At 38.6% G+C, this 21,034-nt stretch overlaps 1 protein-coding gene across 1 annotated transcript in view; it reads left to right on the forward strand.

The window, feature by feature from the left end:
* frmd5a (FERM domain containing 5a) overlaps positions 1-14,884 on the forward strand; it is a 49,762-nt gene extending 34,878 nt beyond the window's left edge. The window contains exons 2-14 of the mRNA XM_007566384.2: positions 906-1,010; positions 1,943-1,985; positions 2,458-2,536; positions 4,685-4,782; positions 5,339-5,462; positions 6,056-6,143; positions 6,697-6,785; positions 7,755-7,818; positions 7,921-8,012; positions 9,108-9,182; positions 9,434-9,502; positions 9,639-9,745; positions 14,006-14,884. Coding sequence (XP_007566446.1) covers positions 906-1,010; positions 1,943-1,985; positions 2,458-2,536; positions 4,685-4,782; positions 5,339-5,462; positions 6,056-6,143; positions 6,697-6,785; positions 7,755-7,818; positions 7,921-8,012; positions 9,108-9,182; positions 9,434-9,502; positions 9,639-9,745; positions 14,006-14,592 — 1,620 coding nt within the window. The 3' untranslated portion in view covers positions 14,593-14,884. The remainder of the gene's footprint in view (positions 1-905; positions 1,011-1,942; positions 1,986-2,457; positions 2,537-4,684; positions 4,783-5,338; positions 5,463-6,055; positions 6,144-6,696; positions 6,786-7,754; positions 7,819-7,920; positions 8,013-9,107; positions 9,183-9,433; positions 9,503-9,638; positions 9,746-14,005) is intronic.
* Positions 14,885-21,034: the final 6,150 nt, after the last annotated feature.

The raw sequence follows: 21,034 nt of genomic DNA on the forward strand, positions 1-21,034 counted from the left end.
TATATATATAGCCTCGCTCCTTTGAAGCAGAACATGCTGATATAGAAATCATTTTGCAAAACAAGCGTCATGCAAATTTAAGACGGCCACAGGTTTTATTTCTAGGCTGCTGACCATTTTGTTGTTGTAGTTTAGAGATCATAGTCCTGTAAAAGTGATTGAGATTTAGGTGCTTAACACCTTGAGTTGTTAGTTTCATGCAATGGAATGAAAATGATATCTTTGCTTCCGAGAAGAAAGCTACTCCTCAGTTATTTAGGTCTGGTCAGTTAGCAGGCATGTCAGCTCTGTTAGGGACATTACATTGGACTAATAGTCTTAAAGTGACAGCAGCGAGCACCCATGAAGCTCCTCGATCGCTCTACAAAAAGGTCAGCTATCTCCGGCCGCTGCACTCCAGTCAGCGTTTGGTCATATATAGTCAGGCTGATTAAACAACATGCCTGGTATTGACAGGCCTTTGTCCTAATGAAGTGCCTGTTATCTGCAGCATGAGTTACAGCAGGGAGGAAAGCGCTGCCTGGGGCATTTCAGTCAGCCATCAGTTTCATCTAACACAGAGTGAGAGTAGGAATGGATGGACGGACGGACGGTTCTCGAGTGTTCCTCCTCTGGCTGTTGTGCCCCTTTGAAGATTCAGAATTCAACATAGTAGCAAAACTCCCTGGTGGGGCACTTTTAATCGGTCCTCTGTCTTCTCGCTTCTCTTTGAGCTGTGTGACAGAATTTATTTCAGACACAGATGGTTCTGGCTGTGGATTATTACCACAGATATCTGGAAAAAAAGACGAGCTACACAGTTTCGTATATTAAATCTCTCCCCAGCCTTGTCTTTTTTTGAATCTTCCAGAACATTCATGCACAGATGGTGGCCTAAGTGTAGCTTTTCCTGTCCTCTCTTACAGCGGGATGCAAAAGGACAGTATCTGTTTGACCTCCTCTGCCACCATCTAAACCTACTGGAGAAAGACTACTTTGGCATCAGATATGTGGATCCAGACAAGCAGAGGGTGAGCATCTGTGTTTGACTGAACTCTGGCTTTGGATGTTTGATCTTTGGAGGCATTTTCTAAAATTCATTTTATTCTTAATAAGATACAGTACTTTTTACTACAGAAGGTCATCCACAGGATGGCTTTTCATTGCTGTCATTTGCAATTAATCTTCAACAACTTGCCTTAAAAGAAGATACTGAGATACAAAACCGAGTTTGTCTTTGGATTAAAAATGTAAAAGGACAAGCAGAGATGCTCAAATGCGTTTCTTTTTGTTCAGTCGAATTAATATAATGCAGATAGATGCAGTTTATCCACAGAAATGGTTATGTTTAGACTAAAATGCTTGTGTGCTTCTACTTGGAAGCATAGATGTTTTGCTTTATGGATGAAACCATTTAGAAATTCTGACATCAGGTGACCCACGATAATGCTACATCTCCAACCCGTCTGCTCAGAGCTATTATATTAGCTGCTGTGAGTAGGTGGATTTTGTTGATGAGAATGCATCACCGGAAAAATATGTTACAGAATCAGGGTTCCATTTACAGGACGTGGGTCCGACAAGGTTTCAAAGAGAATGTGTTTGTCTCAATGGAAGAATTGATCTCCCAGAGAAATCTTTCTTCCACTGACATGTAACAGTATTGCATCTTCACATCTTCTGAAGATCTTGGAAAAAAAAAAAAAAAAACAACTTACAAGATCGTCTATATTCCAAACAGCTTTATGCCGCTGCACTTCACAGTCAGCTCTGTCACATCCTTAAGTGTTGTCTGGATGGGTTTCTCCAGAAAACTGTCAGTAGTAACAACCAAGCATACAGGCAGCTGAGATTGGAAGTGTCTGCTTAATGACACAATGTGAGAATTGTTCTATTGCTGAGGTAATTTTTGCTCAGACATTTTGCCATTTTTCTTTGTCTCTCTTTTTCATTCCCGATGCAGCACTGGTTGGAGTTCACCAAATCAATTTCAAAGCAAATGAAATGTAAGTACCTTCTGTGTAAGTTTACTTCACTTCTTTTTAAGTGCATAAACCAACACAGACCCTTCCTAAGTTTGAGGCAACAAAGCTTTTCGCTTCAGTGCATATCAAGTGCAACAACGTTTGTTTTACTAAAGAACAACAGACGGAGAAAATAGATATTTTAAAACACTAGAAGTTAGTTGGAAGATTTCCACATTATTGGTTAAACCCCTTAACCTGCACCCTCAGAAAATAGAATGGAAAAACAGCATGCTGGCATTCCGCTGCATGCTAAGGGGTTAAGGATGCCACCGTCATGTGTTCTGATATGGGCTTTTATCTTTAGACATGTTCAAAATTCACATTTTATGAGCACATTTGATGAAGATTTAAAAGAAATTATCTTCTTTTCTGCATACAAGAGCTAAATCTTCCCGCTCACTTCCACTTACAGAGCTGTCTAATCTAAAGCTTTCCTCTTTGTCTCCTGCAGCTCAGCCTCCGTTCACCATGTGTCTGAGAGTAAAGTTCTACCCTCCTGATCCTGCTGCTCTCAAGGAGGAAATCACTCGGTATGACATGTGGTGGCATTCAGCTAGAAGGAGTTAATAAATGCTTCTTACCCTAATTTTCCTTCTACAGAGGTAATTTGCATCTGTTTCAGTTGATGATGAGCAAAGACCTTTTTACAGAAAGACTATTTTTTACGTTTAATTTCAGAGCAGATGTTTGTATGAAGCCTTTGGGCTGCCCGAACGTGGCTCTTTTTAAAGCGTTACTTGTAAACGTTTCATAATTAAAATGACTGAGCACTGGGTTTGAAAACATTATGCTAAATATTACAGTTTTTAGGAGGAGCTGGGAGAAACATAAAAGCCTTTCCTAGTAGCTCTCCAGGATAATGGAAAGCACATTAAAAGGCAACATGAGGCAAGATTTTTCTGTGTAAATGAACACATTTCCGCAACTTGGTAATTTTTTTCTAAATACAGTTATGTCACATTTCTTAATACCCACATTAGGTTACAGAAATAAATAAAAAAAAGGCAGATTTCCTCCAGATGATGCAGAGCACAGTCAGCTGGCGAATGTGTGTCTAGTGTCCACATGTTTTTATTACCCGACTGAAGAGAGAGGAGTCCACTCTGTTCGAGGCGTAATGAGATTCAGTGTGCACCGCATGTAGTGTGTATATAATGAATAGAGTGGATAGAGGAGATAAGGGGCAAGGAGGGCTGATTGAAAGTGTGAAGCAAAAAGAAGAGTGGGAGGGAAGGAGGACAGCATGATACATGATTATGACAGTGGAGAGGTCACTGCGCAGAGGGTGGGAGAGCAAAAAAATCACCATGATTTGGTCAGACTGTTCTGTGTGCTGCATAGCAAAACACAAAAATAAAACAAACACAAAAATAAGCAGCTTTTCCAGGATATGTTTTTTTTTTCTCTCTCTCTCTCTCTCTCCCAGAGATTTAATCCAATGAAGGAAGTTGTAAAGGTTTCCCGATGTTTTGGAGTTATTATTTGGCAATCAGCCTGCCTCACAAACAGACTAAAACACTTTGAACTTCTCCAAAGTTTGTCATTTTACACTGACGAATTTCTATTTATTTTACACGGTAAATTAACACAAGGTTGTCATCAGTTACAAAAAGGAAACGATAAAAGATTTGTAACATTTTAAACACTTTTTAATGTGACAGTGTGGCATATATTTTGGCTATTAAGTCAAAATTTCGCTTGGGGTCGCGGTCCGACTAAGAAGGTCAACATCCGACACCATCAAAGTGTTTGGTGGCTCCTGTCATAACTGATGAGGATCTCCACCAGTCGAACTCCACTTTAAACTCCTCTCTGACCTCCTGCTGTGTTTCTTGATTTTCATATTTGTCCGCAAATATTCTCTGACAAATCTTCACAGTGCAGCTGGATTTTCTTGGAGATTAAATTGTATGTATTAGGTGACTTCTGAAGGCATGTAAGATTTTTATCTAGGGCTATTAAAGTAAAGGGGACTAAAATTAGCACCCTCCACCCCCCCCCCAAAAAAAAAAAACCAAAGTAAACATTTCATCAGTAATATGACAAAATGGGAAAATACTCATAGGGTATGAATGCTCTGCAAGGCACAGAAACAGTAGTATAAGAAAACAAAAGGAAGCAGAGTAAATATGTCCTATCATGTGATGCAACATTCATTTTGTATTCAACAAAAGGATCCACTTTTAAATAAACGTCATCAGCTTTTGTGGAGGTAACAGAGTGAAGAAATTAGGTCTGCCTGACTGTTTTATTGCCTAAAAGCAGATGTTCAGTAATTCCACTGCAGTGTCCTTGCCTCTAAAATACAAAGAATAATGATAGCAGGAAATAATAGTCAGCACCACTTCTCATTATCATAATCTCTGCTACAAATGTTGCCTCATTAACGTTCATCCTTGAGGAGCTGAGCGGTTGGATCAGTTTGAAACTAGTTTTGGAGGCTACAAAAACAAGCATGAGGAGCAGCTCTCTCCTGTAGGGTGTTTCTGCTCTTATTTTATTTTATTTTTTATTTTTCCAAGAGCTGAAAATCAAATGATTAAAACCCACATTTAGGGAAAGTGATCTTGATAAAGTGATTTGAAATGAATTGAGTTTGTTGTACTGCTACTCCTGCTCTAGTTTTGCATTTTTTCTGCGTTGAGTGCTTCTTTGACATATATGTTTGTCCTTTGTAGATATTTGGTCTTCCTGCAGCTAAAGAGAGACCTCTACCACGGCCGCCTCCTGTGCAAAACCTCAGATGCTGCCATGCTGGCTGCCTACATCCTTCAAGGTAAGTAAAAGAGACAGAAATGAGTGCTGCTCGTCTATATTCTGCATATTAGCTTACTTACATAGCTAGAAGGCTAATTTCCTGTGGCTTTTCTAGTTATGTGAAAAAAAAAAAAACCTCATTAAAGTACCTGCATGTGTTTTTATGTAAGATACGTAATCATCGTTTCACACCTAATTGTCAGTTTATTTATAGCGGCTTGCTCTCTAGTATTTGTGTAAATTATAATTGTTCTCAGCTGGTGCAATATTTTGTCTGGGACCTCGTCAGACGTGCACAGCTACAGAAACAAAAATCCAAGAGATGATGCTGGAGTCTGGCGCAGCGAGCTTCACAGAAAGCACCGCGTTCATTGGGAGGGCAGGCTCCTGTTTGGTGGAAGATGTGCTGATAAATTAAAGATGGCCTGCCTAGTCAGCTTCTCCTTGTAGAGAGAAATCAGCATCACGGTCAGCTTAGAGCGTGCAATGTGGCATGAAGGGCCTCGGCTAATCCCGGGCCAGGATTGGGGAATGAGCTAACTTCCTTTTATCTTTTTTTCTGATGCCGCCTCTAGCCGAGATTGGTGATTACGACCCTAGGAAGCATCCTGAAGGTTACAGCTCCAAATTTCAGTTCTTTCCCAAGCACTCGGAGAAACTGGAGCGCCGGATCGCAGAAATACACAAAACTGAGTTGATGTAAGAGATGATGTAGATAAACGTTTAATTCAGATTTTGCTTTTTGAAAAACATCACTAAACATCCCCTTACATTTTTGTAATTGCCTATATTTTGAAGTATTAGTTGGTAAATATCAGTTGTCTAAACAGATGGGAAAGATAAATAAAGATCTACTCATTTTTATTCTTTTTGCATAGGTGAAATTATAAATGGTTATTGTTGGAAATAAGCATTGGCACCAGCACAAAACCTAAATTACAAAGTGGAACCTGTAAAGACAATAAATATTTTTTTGTTAATCAGGCCACAGATTATTTTTCTTTTACATCTCATTCATACACAACTACATGCATTACTGAATTAATTCACAAATCTATATATTTCTTACATTTTTTTTAGGTAAGATATTAGGTTAAATGTAGGCTGGCGCATAGATAAGTTTTAAAATATTTAATGACACACAGAAAAAGGTTCTTATTGTATCAATCAAGTCAGATGTTTAGTGATGAATGCTGCATAACATTACACGCTGCTGCCCACTTGTGGCAAAGCCTTTCCTCTGCAACTGAGGCTCATTATGAACTGACATCTGGGCTGTTGCTTTTCCTCAGCGGACAGACTCCTGAAACATCAGAGCGAAATTTCCTGCTGAAAGCCCAGATGCTGGAGACATATGGTGTTGATCCGCATCCATGTAAGGTGAGAGGCAGTTTTTTAACTACCGTGGTACTAATTACTAGACATTTTTCAGGCATTTCAGTCCAAGCTGTCATGTTAAACTATTGCCACAGAAAGTTGCTCGAACACACATTTTTGCCAGAATGGTCTATATATTAGTCCTCGTCTATATAAGATGCTACAAAATGAAAAGAAAAATCTCTTTGCAGTTGTATAATCTCACTCCTAATTTCTGAGAAAAATTCAATTTTAACCATGAGTACATTTGTTCAGTAGGAAAAAATATAATACTAGGGAATGGTTGATCACAGTGTCTAATAATTTCTTAGTAATAATGTAGTCTCAACAACCACTAAATGCTGTCTAATTGCCACCGGTTGTTTGGGAATCGTACAGGAGAAAAGCTTTTTCCATCCTACCATCACTGTTGCAACAAAACGTAATTTTATTTTATGGCCTTTTACCTACTTTTGTTTGCGTGTCAAAAATTGGTCCATATATCTATGTCTTCTGTTTTGTTTTGTTTTGTTTTTTGTTGCATCTAAATCTGATTGTATATCTTAAAATATTTTAGGATGTGTCGGGGAACCCCGCTTTTCTCGCCTTCACGCCATTTGGCTTTGTGGTTCTTCAGGGAAACAAGAGAGTTCACTTTCTTAAATGGTGAGAGCAAACATGAAGACTCTTAGATAGATATGATATGATATGGTAACACTTACACCTTCGTATAAAGTGCAGATAAATAAGTAACTTGAGGATAAGTGGCTTGGCCAGGACCACATCGACATGCGACAGGAGGAAGCTGGAATCTAACATACAACTTTCTGATTGAAACACCATAAGTCCACCCACTAAAACCATTTATGTGTACTAGAAAATATTTAGGGCTAATACACCAGAAGCAAAGTTTATTAATGGAGAGGGAATGTATTTATTTATTTGGACATGTTTATCTATTTTCTATAAAGTGACTTTATCTATTTCCTCTTATGACAAAACTCCAAAGCTTTCTCATCATGGTCTGTGGCGTCTTGTGTGGACGTCAAACAGCAAAGACTTAAAAAAAAAAAAAAAAGAGGCAGGCCTCTACTTTATGTAGTCTGACATACCTGTTGTTTGTTATTTATAACATGATGTGTACTACAGCTGGTTGTACAGCCACTGTCAACAGTCTGTTCCTCTGCCTGTGCCTGTGCCTCGAGACAGCGGCTTTTACATGCACAGATGGCTAATTACAGAAGCTAGATGTGTTGAGCATCTTAGTAGAGGTCAAAAAGTGGCTCATACCAACAGTATTTACGTAATTTAAAAAAAAACAAACAAACACCTACAACAGAGTAATTTTCTGTTTTCTGTAACGGGCATGATTGTTGTCATCAATATAAAGGCAAATGCACTTTCGTGTATTTTTAATAGCTTACTTTGTTTGCCTTCAGTTGTTCTCCATCCTCTATTTTCTCTTTCTCTTCCTCTGGGGAATATTATCGCTAATTTGTTTTGTCAGCTAAACATGAAGCGCCGTGGCTGTTTATGTGATCTCAAAGTGGCTGCATGAATATTTAAAGAGGTTGTGGCTTTCTGTTTCTGCGCGGCTGTACGTGTGCCGGTGATTGCGCTTGCTCTCCCGGACAGGAACGAGGTGTCCAAGCTCAAATTCGAAGCCAAGACTTTCCACATATATGCAAATCAGAAGGAGGTGAGCAAGTGAATTTATTTAATGTGTCTTGCTTCGGAGGTGTGGCTTTTTGTCACAGCTGGCTAATCTTTTTCTGCAAACCTCCATATCTCTTTTGTGCAGGACAGAAAGATCATTTTAACGTACTTTGCGCCCACGCCGGAGGCATGCAAGCACCTTTGGAAGTGTGGCGTGGAGAATCAGGCGTTTTACAAGTGAGTCTGCAGCTTTCATATTTTATTAGGCTCTTCTTTCGCCCTCTCTCCATCCCCGAACAGTGTCAGACAGGATACCATCACATCACGATGGTGTCCTTAAAACCCCTTCCCTTCAGCTTGTTTATCAGCTGGAGAAGTGAGACGTGAGGTCATGCTGATCTTTAGTTTCTGAGCAGGCTCAGGAATGAGACTCCAAACACTTCAGTGCTTTTCCTGATAGATGCTTCCAATGTCTTAGCCATGAGTTACAGTTCAGGATCTCCATGATCTACAGCTGATTAACAAAAAACTAATAGTCTGGGGTGCTGGGTAGAGTGCTAGCACCATGGTTAGAGGCTATAGTTCTCAATGTAGCTGTCCTGGGTTCGATTGGGACATTTGCTTCTCTCTCCCCTTTATTTACTGCACAATAAAGGTCATTAGAGCTTAAAAAACAGATTCTGCTTTTAAAAGGAGTGCAGTAATGACAGCTCTTCTACTGAAGCATGTGCAGGAGTTTTTAGGTTTGAGTCTTTGTCTTTTGTTTTCCAGTTTTCAAACTTTTAAGCACAACACATAGCCTAAAATGCTGCCATTTTCAGTTAAAGGGACTAGAAAGAACGAAAAAGCTCCTGAGATCCGAAGAAAAACTTTGAAAGACCTTTAAAATATTGTCACCTCCAGCCCATTTCACCTAGAATACTGCTTGTTTGAGAGCAGTAGTCTAGCAGTAGTAGTTTTTATTTTTTTGTTGGCAAAAAAAATAAATAAATAAAAAAATAAAACTAAAACAACTTTTCCCACCTTCCTGATCGAATATACTTATCCAACCTGCGAGTGTCAATTAAAAAAAAAAAAAAAAAATCCTGTGTGTATTATCTGTATTCTGCAATGCGAATACATATTAGTTATCCTGTTTTCTGTTCCAAGAACTGTTTTCTTTTCTTTTCTTTTTTTTTACACATTTCCTCATAGATTGCTACTGGCAAGCAAATCATGGAGGAAAATATTAGTAGTTTGTTTAATGATTCTTTTTCTTCTATCCTTTCTTTAAATTTAACTGACTTGATTGTTTCTTTTTTTTTTTTTTTTTTTTTCCTTTCGTTTGGTCAGGCTTGAGAAGTCCAGCCAGGTTCGCACCGTCTCCAGCAGCAACCTGTTCTTCAAGGGCAGCCGTTTCCGCTACAGGTAGACTACCCGGCAAGGCAGCCTGAGTGATAACAGGGAGGAGAGGACATTGAAACTAAAAACACACAGTTGGAGGTGGATATAATTATTTCCGGAGGATGTGACTTCCCGACCTTTTGTGCTGCTTCTTCCCAGAGGATGGTTGCGACACCTCAGAGGAGAGGGGAGGTAGAGGTGGAAATGAAGGGCAACTGATCACACTTTGAAACTGCTAAACTTCCCATGTGTATCGTTTCTTTATCTTAAAACAGTGGAAGAGTAGCGAAAGAGGTGATGGAGCAAAGTGCCAGAATCAAACGTGAACCTCCAGAAATACACAGGTAGGGTAAAAAATGACCTCACATACTTAGTTGTTGTTGTAAATATTTCTACAGCACTGCCTCCTAATGGTTACATTGTGCTTAATTCTTTGATATTTAAACCTGTATTATGTTGGTTGTCTTTTTTAAATAACAGGGCTGGCCTTGTGCCCAGTAGAAGTTGTCCATCCATCACCCATGGGCCTCGCCTCAGCAGTGTTCCCCGTACACGTCGGAGAGCTGTGCACATATCTATCATGGAGGGTAAGGAAATAGTTGCCCATGTGTTTCTCAATAGCAAGCCAATCATACATTCCTAACATTTGAACATTTCCTATTTTGTCAAGTTGCAACCCGAAATTTCAAAACTTTTCCCAACATGCTTATCAAAGAAAATCGTCCATATGTCTTTAATGTCCTTTACCTTGAAGTCCTAAAATAGAATCCACGTCATTAGACATCGATTATTTCACGATAAGAGTCTAAACGGTGTGTGTGGAGGAAAGCTAACTCCGCACACAATCCTTGTCGTGACGGCATCATGCTGTGGGGGCGTGTTTCCTTAGCAGGATCAGAGCAGCTGGTCAGAGTTGATGTGAGCATGGATGAAGCTAAATACATCATTTCTGGAAGAAATTGTTGAAGCTACAAAAGACCCAGCAGGACAACACAAATGTACAGCCAGAGCTGCGATGATATCTGTTGAAAATTTCGGGAGCCATGTATCGTTTTCCTTCCATCGCACTCACTTGTTTTGGTATTTTTGATTCGTCGCCTAAAATCCCAACAGAACACCTTGAATTATGAGTTTGTACCGTGACAAACTTGCAGAAATAGTTCAAGCCCGACGAATGCCTTTGCAAGGCACAATCCTTTATTTTATGTGTCCGCAAAGTCTCTGACTCTGAACTCGAACTGAATTAGAGAGCCTCTGGGCCTGTTTTTAGAGAATTCCTCCTCCTCTGTCTTCAGCTAATCATCTCAAACTCTCTCACGTTCTGCCTGAAACTGGAGCCATTTGGCTGAGTTCGTGTCAGAACAGGCGACTGCAGGCGTGAGCATCACTCAGTCACTTTGACTCAGATCAGCAGAGCCTTTAAGTTATATGTGTACGCTTATGTTTCTGTTCTGCCAACACACTGCCATCTGAAGTGACTTGCGGCCTTCTGCTCCAGAACCGATTGGCCTTGGGGTAAAGCGGTGACACACGGTCACACTCTTAACTTTGTGCTCTGTGTGCAATAATATGGATGGAAGACAGAAGTAGGTGTGTTGTGTATATTAAGCAGAGCAGCAAGACTTTCCCACCGTCGCTTGTGTGCTGACTAGATGTCTTAGGGAGGTATAAATACCTCAGCTGAAAATAACCAGTGTCTTCTGCTCCATGTATGTCACTGGCCTGGGTGGGGCCAAGCTTGGGAGGCTAGTGCTGCTGATCATAGCAGTGTTCACAGAAAGCTACCGTTTCCCCCTCTGTCAGAAGCAATAAAGCCTTTAACCCGAAGCCTGGACTTTGGGCGGGGACCATAAAGACAGAACAGGCTCCTGCATGCTCCAGCCATGGTGAAGTGTCTGATCCGCATCACCACTCGGGTGAACGTTCACCTGCGTATGATCAACCACTGCTACCGGGACGTGAAGGTCCGCGTGCTGAGCCTGGGGCCCCGTATGCTGGGCAAGGCCCTCGGCGTCCTGCCCCTCTACCCTTCCCTGATGGGGCAGCAGGAGCCCAGCAGACTCAGTCCTCGTCTGGGTACTCCGCTGCCCTGTTCTCAGGCCAGTGGTCCTGCAGGTAAAGTGGGCTCCAAATGAAGCTTTTTTTTTTTTTTTTTTTTAATTGTTTTCTTGTTAGCTTTTTGCACATTTATGGTGGTAATGAGACACACTTCGTGCAGTTTCCTGTGCTTCTTGGTTGTTTGGTTTCAGCTGTTGGTTCAAAGGAAAACTTTTGTTGACTATCGTTAATGTCAGCAGAGGTTTGGATTTTAGATGTAATCCTTTCTGCTGTTCTGAGAGTTTAAAACTATATTTTTATGACCTGTTTTCTCATGAAATGCTTAAATTTAATCCCCCTCATTTTACAGTAACGGTGTAATGTTGCTGCTTTGACCCTTGTGAGAATGTGACACCATCAGCAAAGTACTCTGCCATGTCTCAGATTTACTGTAGAGCGTCTCTCCTTCACTGTACTTTCATCATTTGCAGCAGAGTAGACAATTTACAGTCTGACTTTTTAAACCCTGCTAGTGAATCTTTGTTGTATGATTTAGGGGACTTGGCTGTAGCCAAGCTCAGCAACAGGGGGGACACAAAAAACTTTCAAAATCAGATTGCCCTAAATTATGTGTTCCAGCAAAAGAACTAGAACTAATTCATCATGTTTAAGCACATTTTAATATCATTCTGGCTTTTTCTGGATATTAAAAATATCATGATTAAAAATATTTCTGAAGTTTTATATTTGTGCATTTTGAAATGTGCAACACGTTGTCAACAGAGTTGAAGTTTATTCAAATAATATAGTTCCCCCCTTTGATATAATGGTAATTTGTAACTTGTACTAACAGTTCATATTGGCTAAGGAAACTTCATAATGGATTTCTAATAATTGAAGTATTCTTGTGATTCCAGGAATTATTTGAGGCTGTGCATTAAATTGTTTAAGCATTTCAGCAAACTTTAACATGGATTAATGAGAAAGCTCAAAATTCAAGGCAAGGCAGCGTTGTAATTTACATCTTACCTTACGGATGCTCTGTTGCTGAAACAAATCTGTTCAGTATTTCTTGGCCAAGGTTGAATTATTTTGTTATGCTAGCTGGAAAGTCCCTGAAATACAAACTCCATTCAATGATGGTTTGACTCTAAGAAAAACATTATCGGACACGGGGTGTGACTGTCTCTGCTCTGTCTCTGCTCTATGGCAGACCTCCAGTGAGAATTCTTCAAATTCAGATGGTAACACTACCATTGAAATGCCTGGCAGGTTCTGTATCCTTGGTCGTGGGAAAATTATATTGTGGGGGTGATTTGCTTCTGGACGGACTGGTGCAAAAATTGGATGCAAACCTTGCTTGCTGATTCTTTAATCTCCCCCGCGGTCACTTCCTTGGTGCAATTAAATTGCCAAATAAATGGAAAAGCTTATCACATTGTATGTTTAAACTAAAACATTTTTCTTGACTAATAGTTGTGTGTTTGTGGAAGACAGGGTAAAGTAATTATAGAATTTGGTCCAGTGGCTTGTGAATGTGTTTATGTCCCTTGACACAGATCATTTCTGTGATTATCTGCTGGACTTGATTTAGGATTTTGTGTTTTTCTTGTTGTCATATTTACAGTGATTTCCATTTAGTTTTCTGACTGCAGTGTTTTCCTGTGTTAAAAATGTATTTCAGTTTCTCCTCTCGTGCTTCCTTCCATGCTCTCTCTACTTACCTCCTCCTTGATATTTATGTATGTTTTTGTCCATTTGTAACTTCCATGCTTTTCCTTTTTTGTTGTCTTCTATTTCTTTCCCTATATGGTTCTGCTTGTGTCCTGCCTGCATTTGCAATGTAATTTCTTTTTTTTATTATTTTTCAATAAACTAACACCAAATAGTGCATAATTATAGAGTAAAAAAATATAAATGATTTTATTTATATTTATATTAATTCAGCCCTGCATTCCACCTCTTGGCATTAGTTTTGGTTGTTGCCCTGGTAGGTGACAAATATTCACTAAAGTCTCTTGTAGGCTCTAAAAGGTTTTCTTCAAGTATTAAGAGTGTATTTAGTGCCATTCATTCCCCCATCAACTCTGACAAGCTTTCCTGTTCCTGCTCAAATAAAGCATCACCACAGCATGGTGCTGCGGACTTCATGATGTATTCAATGGTGTATTCAGGTGATGCTAAATCTTGGTGTTGTACAACCAGACCAAAAACGTTGAAGTCATTTGACAAGAGCACCTTTCTCCACATGTTTGATACATCTCCTATAATTTCTAGTAAACTACAATTTGGACTTTGTTTAACTTTTTCTTTTCTTTTTTTGTTGCCAGTATTCTAAAAAGGCCAAGTTTGTGCACTGCTTATAATTCTCCTAATAGCAGATTCTCCCACTGAAGCTTTGGGACTCTGCAGCTTCCCAATAGTTACCACAGGCCTCTTTTATGCTTCTCTTATTACTGCTCCTCTTGCCCTGTCTATTGCTGGATGATGGTTTGGATGGTGAGATGAGAAGTTAGAAAGTTAGAAGTTAGAAATAGTATTTTATAAGCTGTCCCTGCTTAACCTTGGTGAACCACTTTTTGACACTATATTTGTCATTTTAAACTGGCTCAACATGTGACTAAATAGTTAAATTTATTGCATATTTGTTTATAACCATATTATCCAGACAACAGAGGCAATTCTTGAACTTGGTCGATGATTGAGGAATGTGCGAACATTTTACATAGATATTTTAGTCTTTCAAGCCAACCTTTCCAACCTAATGTAGTTTTTTTTTTCACTTTTTGTCTTTTTACCCACTCCCCCAGGTCTGGAGTCTTTGCGTGACAGTGCCCACTCTACACCGGTGCGTTCGGTGTCCCATGGAGAGTCTTTCCTACCACGGTCCCGCAGCCACGCTACAGATGCCAGCGAGGGGATGGCAGTCATCTCGGACGAGGCCTACAGTCCCTCAGACAGCGTCCTTCCCACCCCGGTGGCTGAACACAGCACAGACATGTCCGTCTCACGCCAAATAAACGGCGCGCCCTGCAGCATCGAGGAGGAAAAGGAGTCGGAGGCGGGCACCCCGATGCGAGGGGATGGGGGCGATTTCGGGGCGGACGGTAGAGCTGCACAGGAAGGAGCAGGGGAGGACTCAGCCCTGAGCGAGGTGGAACAGGTGAATAAGTTCGTCTTAAGCGTCCTCCGCTTGCTTCTCGTCACCATTGGACTCCTTTTTGTCTTGCTCCTCCTCCTTATCATCCTCACCGAGTCAGACCTTGACATCGCATTTTTAAGCGACATCCGTCAAACCCCCGAGTTCAAACAGTTCCATTACGAGTACTTTTGTCCGCTCAGGCGGTGGTTCGCCTGCAAGCTCCGCTGGGTGGGCGGGTTGCTCATTGACAACTGAGGGTGCGGTTGTAGCATCACAAAGCCCGTTCAGGTTTGTGAGAAGACGGCTAGGAGTCTGGAGTGTTGAAGGACAACTTGATCCGAACCAAGAACCCAGCTTCTCATCTTCCTCCTGCAGAAAAAAAACAAAACAACTCGGACCTCTCCTTCTAACACTAAACCAGGATCTTTCTCCCACCACCTATACTCCTTAGTTGCATCCCCCTCTCTCCTACTACCATGTTTGTTTTTGTTTTGCTTAGCAAAGCCTGAAGACATTTATTTTATTTTTATTTTTTGCGTTTTTAAGTCATTTCAGGAACTTTATTTTTTACAAAAAAACACACAAAAAAAATAAATTATGAAAATAAGTAACTGATGAAACTAAAATTTATGTTTCTGTGGAATGGAATATGTTGATTTTATTTTATTTTATTTATTTTTTTGTTCTTGGTGTGGATTAGCATTGCAGATGGTTATTTATTTCTGAGAAGCATACAGTGGGCTGTGAAAGGCTAAATACCCCAGTTGCAAGTTTTTTATGTTTTAAAAAAAACTTTGGATCGTGACAAGTAATTTCAAGACTTTTTCCATCTTTAATGTGACATATTACATTTTTCCTCAACAAATAAATAAGCAAATATGTTAGAAATAGATGAAGTTGTTCACCCAGCATTAAACTAATGCTTTATTGAAGTAGCTTTTGTCTCAGTTTCAGTACTCGGTCTGTGGTACACAAAAATGCAGACATTTCTCAGAAACTATTGAATGCTATGATGGTAATTATTTTTGGGAGGCTGCCAAGAGGCTGACAGCAAAACTGAATAGGCTGTAGAAAATCTGCAAAGCATTACATGTGCTCAACAGTGTAGTAAAATTTTTATATCTCTGGATTTGTAAATAAGGTGGCAAAGGAAGGCATTTTTCCAAAAAACAAAAATGACTGCAGTTTTAAAAAGAACATCCTACCACACAGCAAAACGTGGTAGCAGCAGCATTATGATCTGGGGTTACTTTTCTTCACAGAAAGAAAGTGGTTCCAAACACCTTCAGGTGTTAAGGAAAATGAAAAGTCCAGCATCCCAACACGCATCCATATCAACACATGAATGGCTTCACTAAAGAAAAAGTAAAGTTTTGATTTAAACAACAGCTTACGAAGTCTTTTGGTCCTCCTGAAACGGGTTATGAACAGGATTTGTCTTCAGAATGGGGGAGTAATCCAATATTACCAAGTCATGATGTGGTATGCTGATGAGGCTGGATGGTGAAACTGAATCAAAAGATGCTTCTGTAAGGTATTAGTTTCAGTTTATACACACTTCTGCAATCAAGTATGGCACATTATTCGTTTCTAGATTTTCCCCTAGCAGATTTATGTTTTCTGTTAAATGATCCAGAGCACATAATGTAACATGATGTATCAAAAAAAAATCTGCCTTTTTATCAGGGGTGTGTAGATATTTGAGAGCCACTGTATGTAATGAAGAGAAAAAGTGGGAGGTAATGAATGTTAATCCAGGAAGTTGATTCATCTTCAAGAGACGCAAGTGAGTTGAGAGTCTGGAAAGGCCAACTGCTGCGACGGAGTCGACGTCTTTTTGTGTCCATTCGCTATTATAAGAAGACAAAGAGCCGGTTAACCTCTTTTATAAAAGACTGAGAGGAATAGTTTGAAAAGGGAGAAAAGAAAGAGATGTTGAAATGGAAAACAGACAGGGTGATTACCAAATGCCTTTTTTTGAAAACATATTTATGACTGGACTTTTGGGGGCGATCTCTTAAGTCTTGTTGAACATCCATATACAGTGCTATACGAGATCAGCTGATGGGTATGAAAGTAGTTTTTCAATTATTTTCTAAGAATCCAGTGAACTGAACCTGCAGTGTCATGTGGCTCGATAGCGTCTGATGCAGTTAAGACAAATCCTCGCGATGAGCAAAGATTCACTGGCTCTAGTAGATAGTGTTCTAGCTAGATGTGCAATGCTGATGTGATTTTTATTAATTAAGTACTTTGAATGTGCTCATTTATTTGCTTTTTATTTTATTTTTTTTTTGTTTTCATCAAATTGAAATTCAATGAATTTCAGTTACTTTTTTATGAAGAGCTTGATCTATTTTGGTTTCAGCCTTGCCCTTCAGTTTGTGTATTATACTATGTTATTATAACTGTTAGAATAAGAGCAATGATGTACATTTTTGTACAAAATAGTTTGTTTCCTATATTGACAGGTTTTTTTCCATGTATATTTTACCAGAACTGAAATGTTATTTTGTTATTGAAGATTAAATTATACCTTTTTTAGCACTGCGTTTCAAGTGAGGTCAGACGCGCTGGAGACGTGGAAGGAGTTGGGGGGTGGGGGGAAATGTTCAACGGGACTTTTTATCAAGATTCACTCACCAGTTATCACATCTCCCTTCACTACCAATAGTCAGTCTAAAGTCTGCAGTGTACGTTTAGTTTTTACAGATTAACTTCAAATATCATTTAGTGGTGCCGATCGTTGAAAAATACGATTTTATCTGTTGTAACTTTATCAGAAGTTGTTTTACGTGAAAGAAGAGATATGGCTCCTTCAATACTTCCTGTTATTTTTTTTTTGGTAAAGATGTTTAAAAAGTCTTAAAATGGAAAATACTTTCATGATAGTAACACAAGTTCACTCGTAATTTCTTTTAAGGTACAAGTTTTAATCTGTCTTAATTTATTCAGTGGGGCCAAAAATGCATTTTTTTTTTTTAAATCCCCGCTGTAAAACCTTTTACCAGTCGGACACCTATTAGCCTTCATTTCACAAGGTTTGAGCATACACAGAGGGTCTTCTCATCCAGACTCTTAGGTTTCTTTTATGCACTTTTCTCAACTCGCCCCTTTGGTTTTATGTAATATTTATGACTAAAATGGTCAAAGAAAAAGGTCGATTTGATGTTTTCTGAACCACGTCTTTTTTTCTTTGGTATGTTTTGGATCATGTTTCTGATGAAAGGCCCCAAAATGAACCCATTTCCAGCTGTCCATTAGAAACCATCATCATTTTTTATGTAAAAGGCTCCTGGCATTTCAAAGAGTTGATGACACAATAAATCTCAAGCTATCTTGAAGATTAAATAAACCCACAGCATCACAGATCCTCTATCACAGTTAACACTGAGTATTTGATCATATGAGTCTATTTTCCTTTCAAATGGAATATTATGAGAGTACATGGCACCATAACCTCTTTAAAATACTCAGAAAATAAAAAGAACCGGAGCGCACACAGATTCACAGATCCTCCACCTAACTTAACGGTGATGAGATACTTCCACATGCTCTTCCTCTATCTCACATTTCAGACTTGGTTACTCCATGATGCTTCTCTACTGCAGTTCTCCAACATCTTACTGTTCTTCTAATTGTGTCCAGTGGTTAAAAGAAGTAAGGCTATTTGTCACCAGATAAATACGTAGTCTTGGATTACCAATTAAAATGAATTATGTAGTAAAAATGCTCTGATTATCTTTGTTTGTAAGGATTGAATGCTAATAAGTGTGTTTTTTCTGACATTACAAATGAAATCATATTAAAGATACAAGTTGTTTTCTTCGTATTTCACTGAGATTATGGTAGAACAATGAAAAAGTGAATTATTTTAAGGTTTGTTACACATCTTTACCATGGTTGCCAATATATGGAGACGGTGCACAGCTCTAAGCCTGATTCACTGCATCAACAGACCAATAAATAGAAAACACTTGATTTATTAATTATCTAATTTACTTATATTTCTATGACAATACATTGGATAAACTGGAATTGACGTGATTTGTTTATTGATGTATTGTATTGCCTTTACTTTCACAAATATTGCCAAGTTTGTCTGCTGCAGTTTAAGCATTTTATTTTGTTGGCTATTACGAAAACAAACAGATTAGAGATTCTTTGTATTTAAATCAAGCTGTTGACTCTCCTGCATGTCAGCTCCAGGGAGCAATAACCACAATGGCTGCTGGATGGTGGCTAAATTCTGGCCTTTTGTTTTGTAATTGTGTGTGAGAACAAAAAACAAGATTCAAGTTGATAGTGGTAGGTGGAGAAACTGAAGCAGATTAGCCACGACCGAAGGGAAAATAGTACAAATGGATGATCTGAAACAGTTGGGCAATAGAAAGCACTTTGTTACTATCTGTGTGTGTGTGTAATGGCTGGACAGGGTTCTCCTTTTTTAACCTTCCTGCAGCTGCTCCTCTGAAGGCCTGGCGGTGCTAGTTTTCTGTCTGCTCTGGTGTAATACGAGCCCATCAGTCCCTGGTGCGGTTGTAGTCCTGATGGGGGAGTAGCATGCTCTCTGGCATTGTGGCTGGATCCACTCCTGTAGCTCAGTATCTTTCTCAGTCAGTGGAAATCACTGTTGCAGCAAACATTTTATATCAAACCAACAGAGCTAAACTAGAAGGCAACCTGCCCTCCACTTCAACTGGGAACTTTTTTATTATTATTATTATTTCAGTATAATTATGAAGTACAGATAAAGCACACATTTCAGAATATTAGAAAAAGTTGTTTTTTATGTGTACGATTATATGTTGTTTATTACTCCCTCATGGAATTCCAGAAATGTCACTATTACATAAATAAATATATATTTTTAAATGTCACTCATTTTCAAATTCAAAACTTATTGATGTCATAATCTATGACATCAATAAGTGTTTAAATTTGCCACTTATTTTTTAAAATTATTAATAAAAGCACATTTAATTTTAGAGTTATTTAGATGTTCTGTCAACTTTACTCTGTCAAAGATCAGAACTGACACTGCTGTCATTTTTAATTGGTCAGAAACCAATGTTGTTCAGAAAATTGATTTAATACTTAATTATAAATTTGGAATAGAACATAATATTTGAATTAACTATCTCAATCATTTATTTTTATATTTATCATTGTTAAATATATAAATATTTATTAGATCAACTTTTATGTATTACCTAGTGGCACTTTTGGAATTCCATGCTTCTTCACCCAGCCATATTGTTGTTATGAAACATTTCTTTGAAGTATGTGCAGGTATTTTCTGGACATCTATCAGCATTATGTAGCTTTAGTGGTCTCCAAACATGCAACATTCTTTTTTTCTTTTTAAGGCAGCATTATTCTAGGAGCAATAAACCAGCTCTAGGAGCAAACGGTGAGATGCACAGAAATAAAGAGTTGAATAATGTTTCATATCTCACTCATGTCACTTTCTTGAAATAAGCACATACAAAACTGCTGCTGGGTTTACTCTGACAGTGACCTGCAAAGTTACGGCTGTATTGAGCAAGATAACATTTTCTAACACTTCTTGAGTTGATGTTTGTTCTGCTGTCTATTTCTGTTTTATTGACTGTTGCTCCTTGTGCCTGCATCTTACAGTAACCAAAGTGGCTGAAATGAAAGAACAGAGTTGCTTTCAGCAACAGATCTCTGCATCTTTCTCTATTTTTATGGTGAGAAGAAAAAGGACAACAGTTTCTAAAAATGCTAAACATAATCTTGGGGGACGCTCAGATCCCATCTTGGTTTTGCGTTCAACATGTATGTTCTATTTCATGTTTACATGTAATTTTTTTTCATTTGCTTTTATTCTCTTTAACGGGAGATGAGTGTAGGTTTGGTCAGATGTGCAACTATGATCAATATATTTTCTTGTCTGTAATTTATAAAGAAAATAGGGTCATCAGTACTTGAAGCAGTGTTTTATTTCATTTTATTTCTTTTGCACTGAAAGATTAAGTACTCATTTCACTTTAACTGCTGAAAAATGAGATTTTTAGTTGTTTTTTTTCTTCCTTACACCATCTCAGGCACGTAAGAGGTTCAACTGATTTTCTTTACAATTAAGAAAATTAGCAATTAAGTTGATTTATTCTGCATACTGTATAAATAGTGTGCAGAATAAATCAACTTAATTGTTAACCTAATTTTCATATTTAATCCTGGCAAGTCATGTTGCACATCACAAATAATGAAACTTGCCATAACTTTAAATCCAGCTCTGCTTTCTGCCTCCGTTACTCCCGGTAGAAATCCCCCACACTACGGCGCATACATGTCAGAATATGTGCGTTAACGTGTCTGGTGGTGCGATTTGTGGTTTGCCTTGTTTTTTTGTTTTTTTTTCCTTCGATTGGAGATTATGTTAAATTAAATTATGTTAAATATTTAAAACATGTAAATCTTCTAAAAATCCATGTGCCAAATCCAGTTCTTGTTTCGTCTGATCCATTCCAAACCCATGTTTGTACTGTAGGAAAGCTTCTGTACAAGTCAGTATAAAATATTGTTTCTCCCCAATAGTCCCTGTATCTGGTGCCATTAAAGGAAACTATTCAAACTTGAAATAAAGAAAAACAAAAACAAAACAAAAAAGTGTCTGTCGTTGTGGTTCATGTGTTCAGAATCCTCTTTCCGACAAGCAAAATACAACTTG

This window comes from Poecilia formosa, unplaced genomic scaffold (genome assembly GCF_000485575.1).
Source record: "Poecilia formosa unplaced genomic scaffold, Poecilia_formosa-5.1.2 Scaffold191, whole genome shotgun sequence".
In the NCBI taxonomy this organism is placed as follows: Eukaryota; Metazoa; Chordata; class Actinopteri; order Cyprinodontiformes; family Poeciliidae; genus Poecilia; species Poecilia formosa.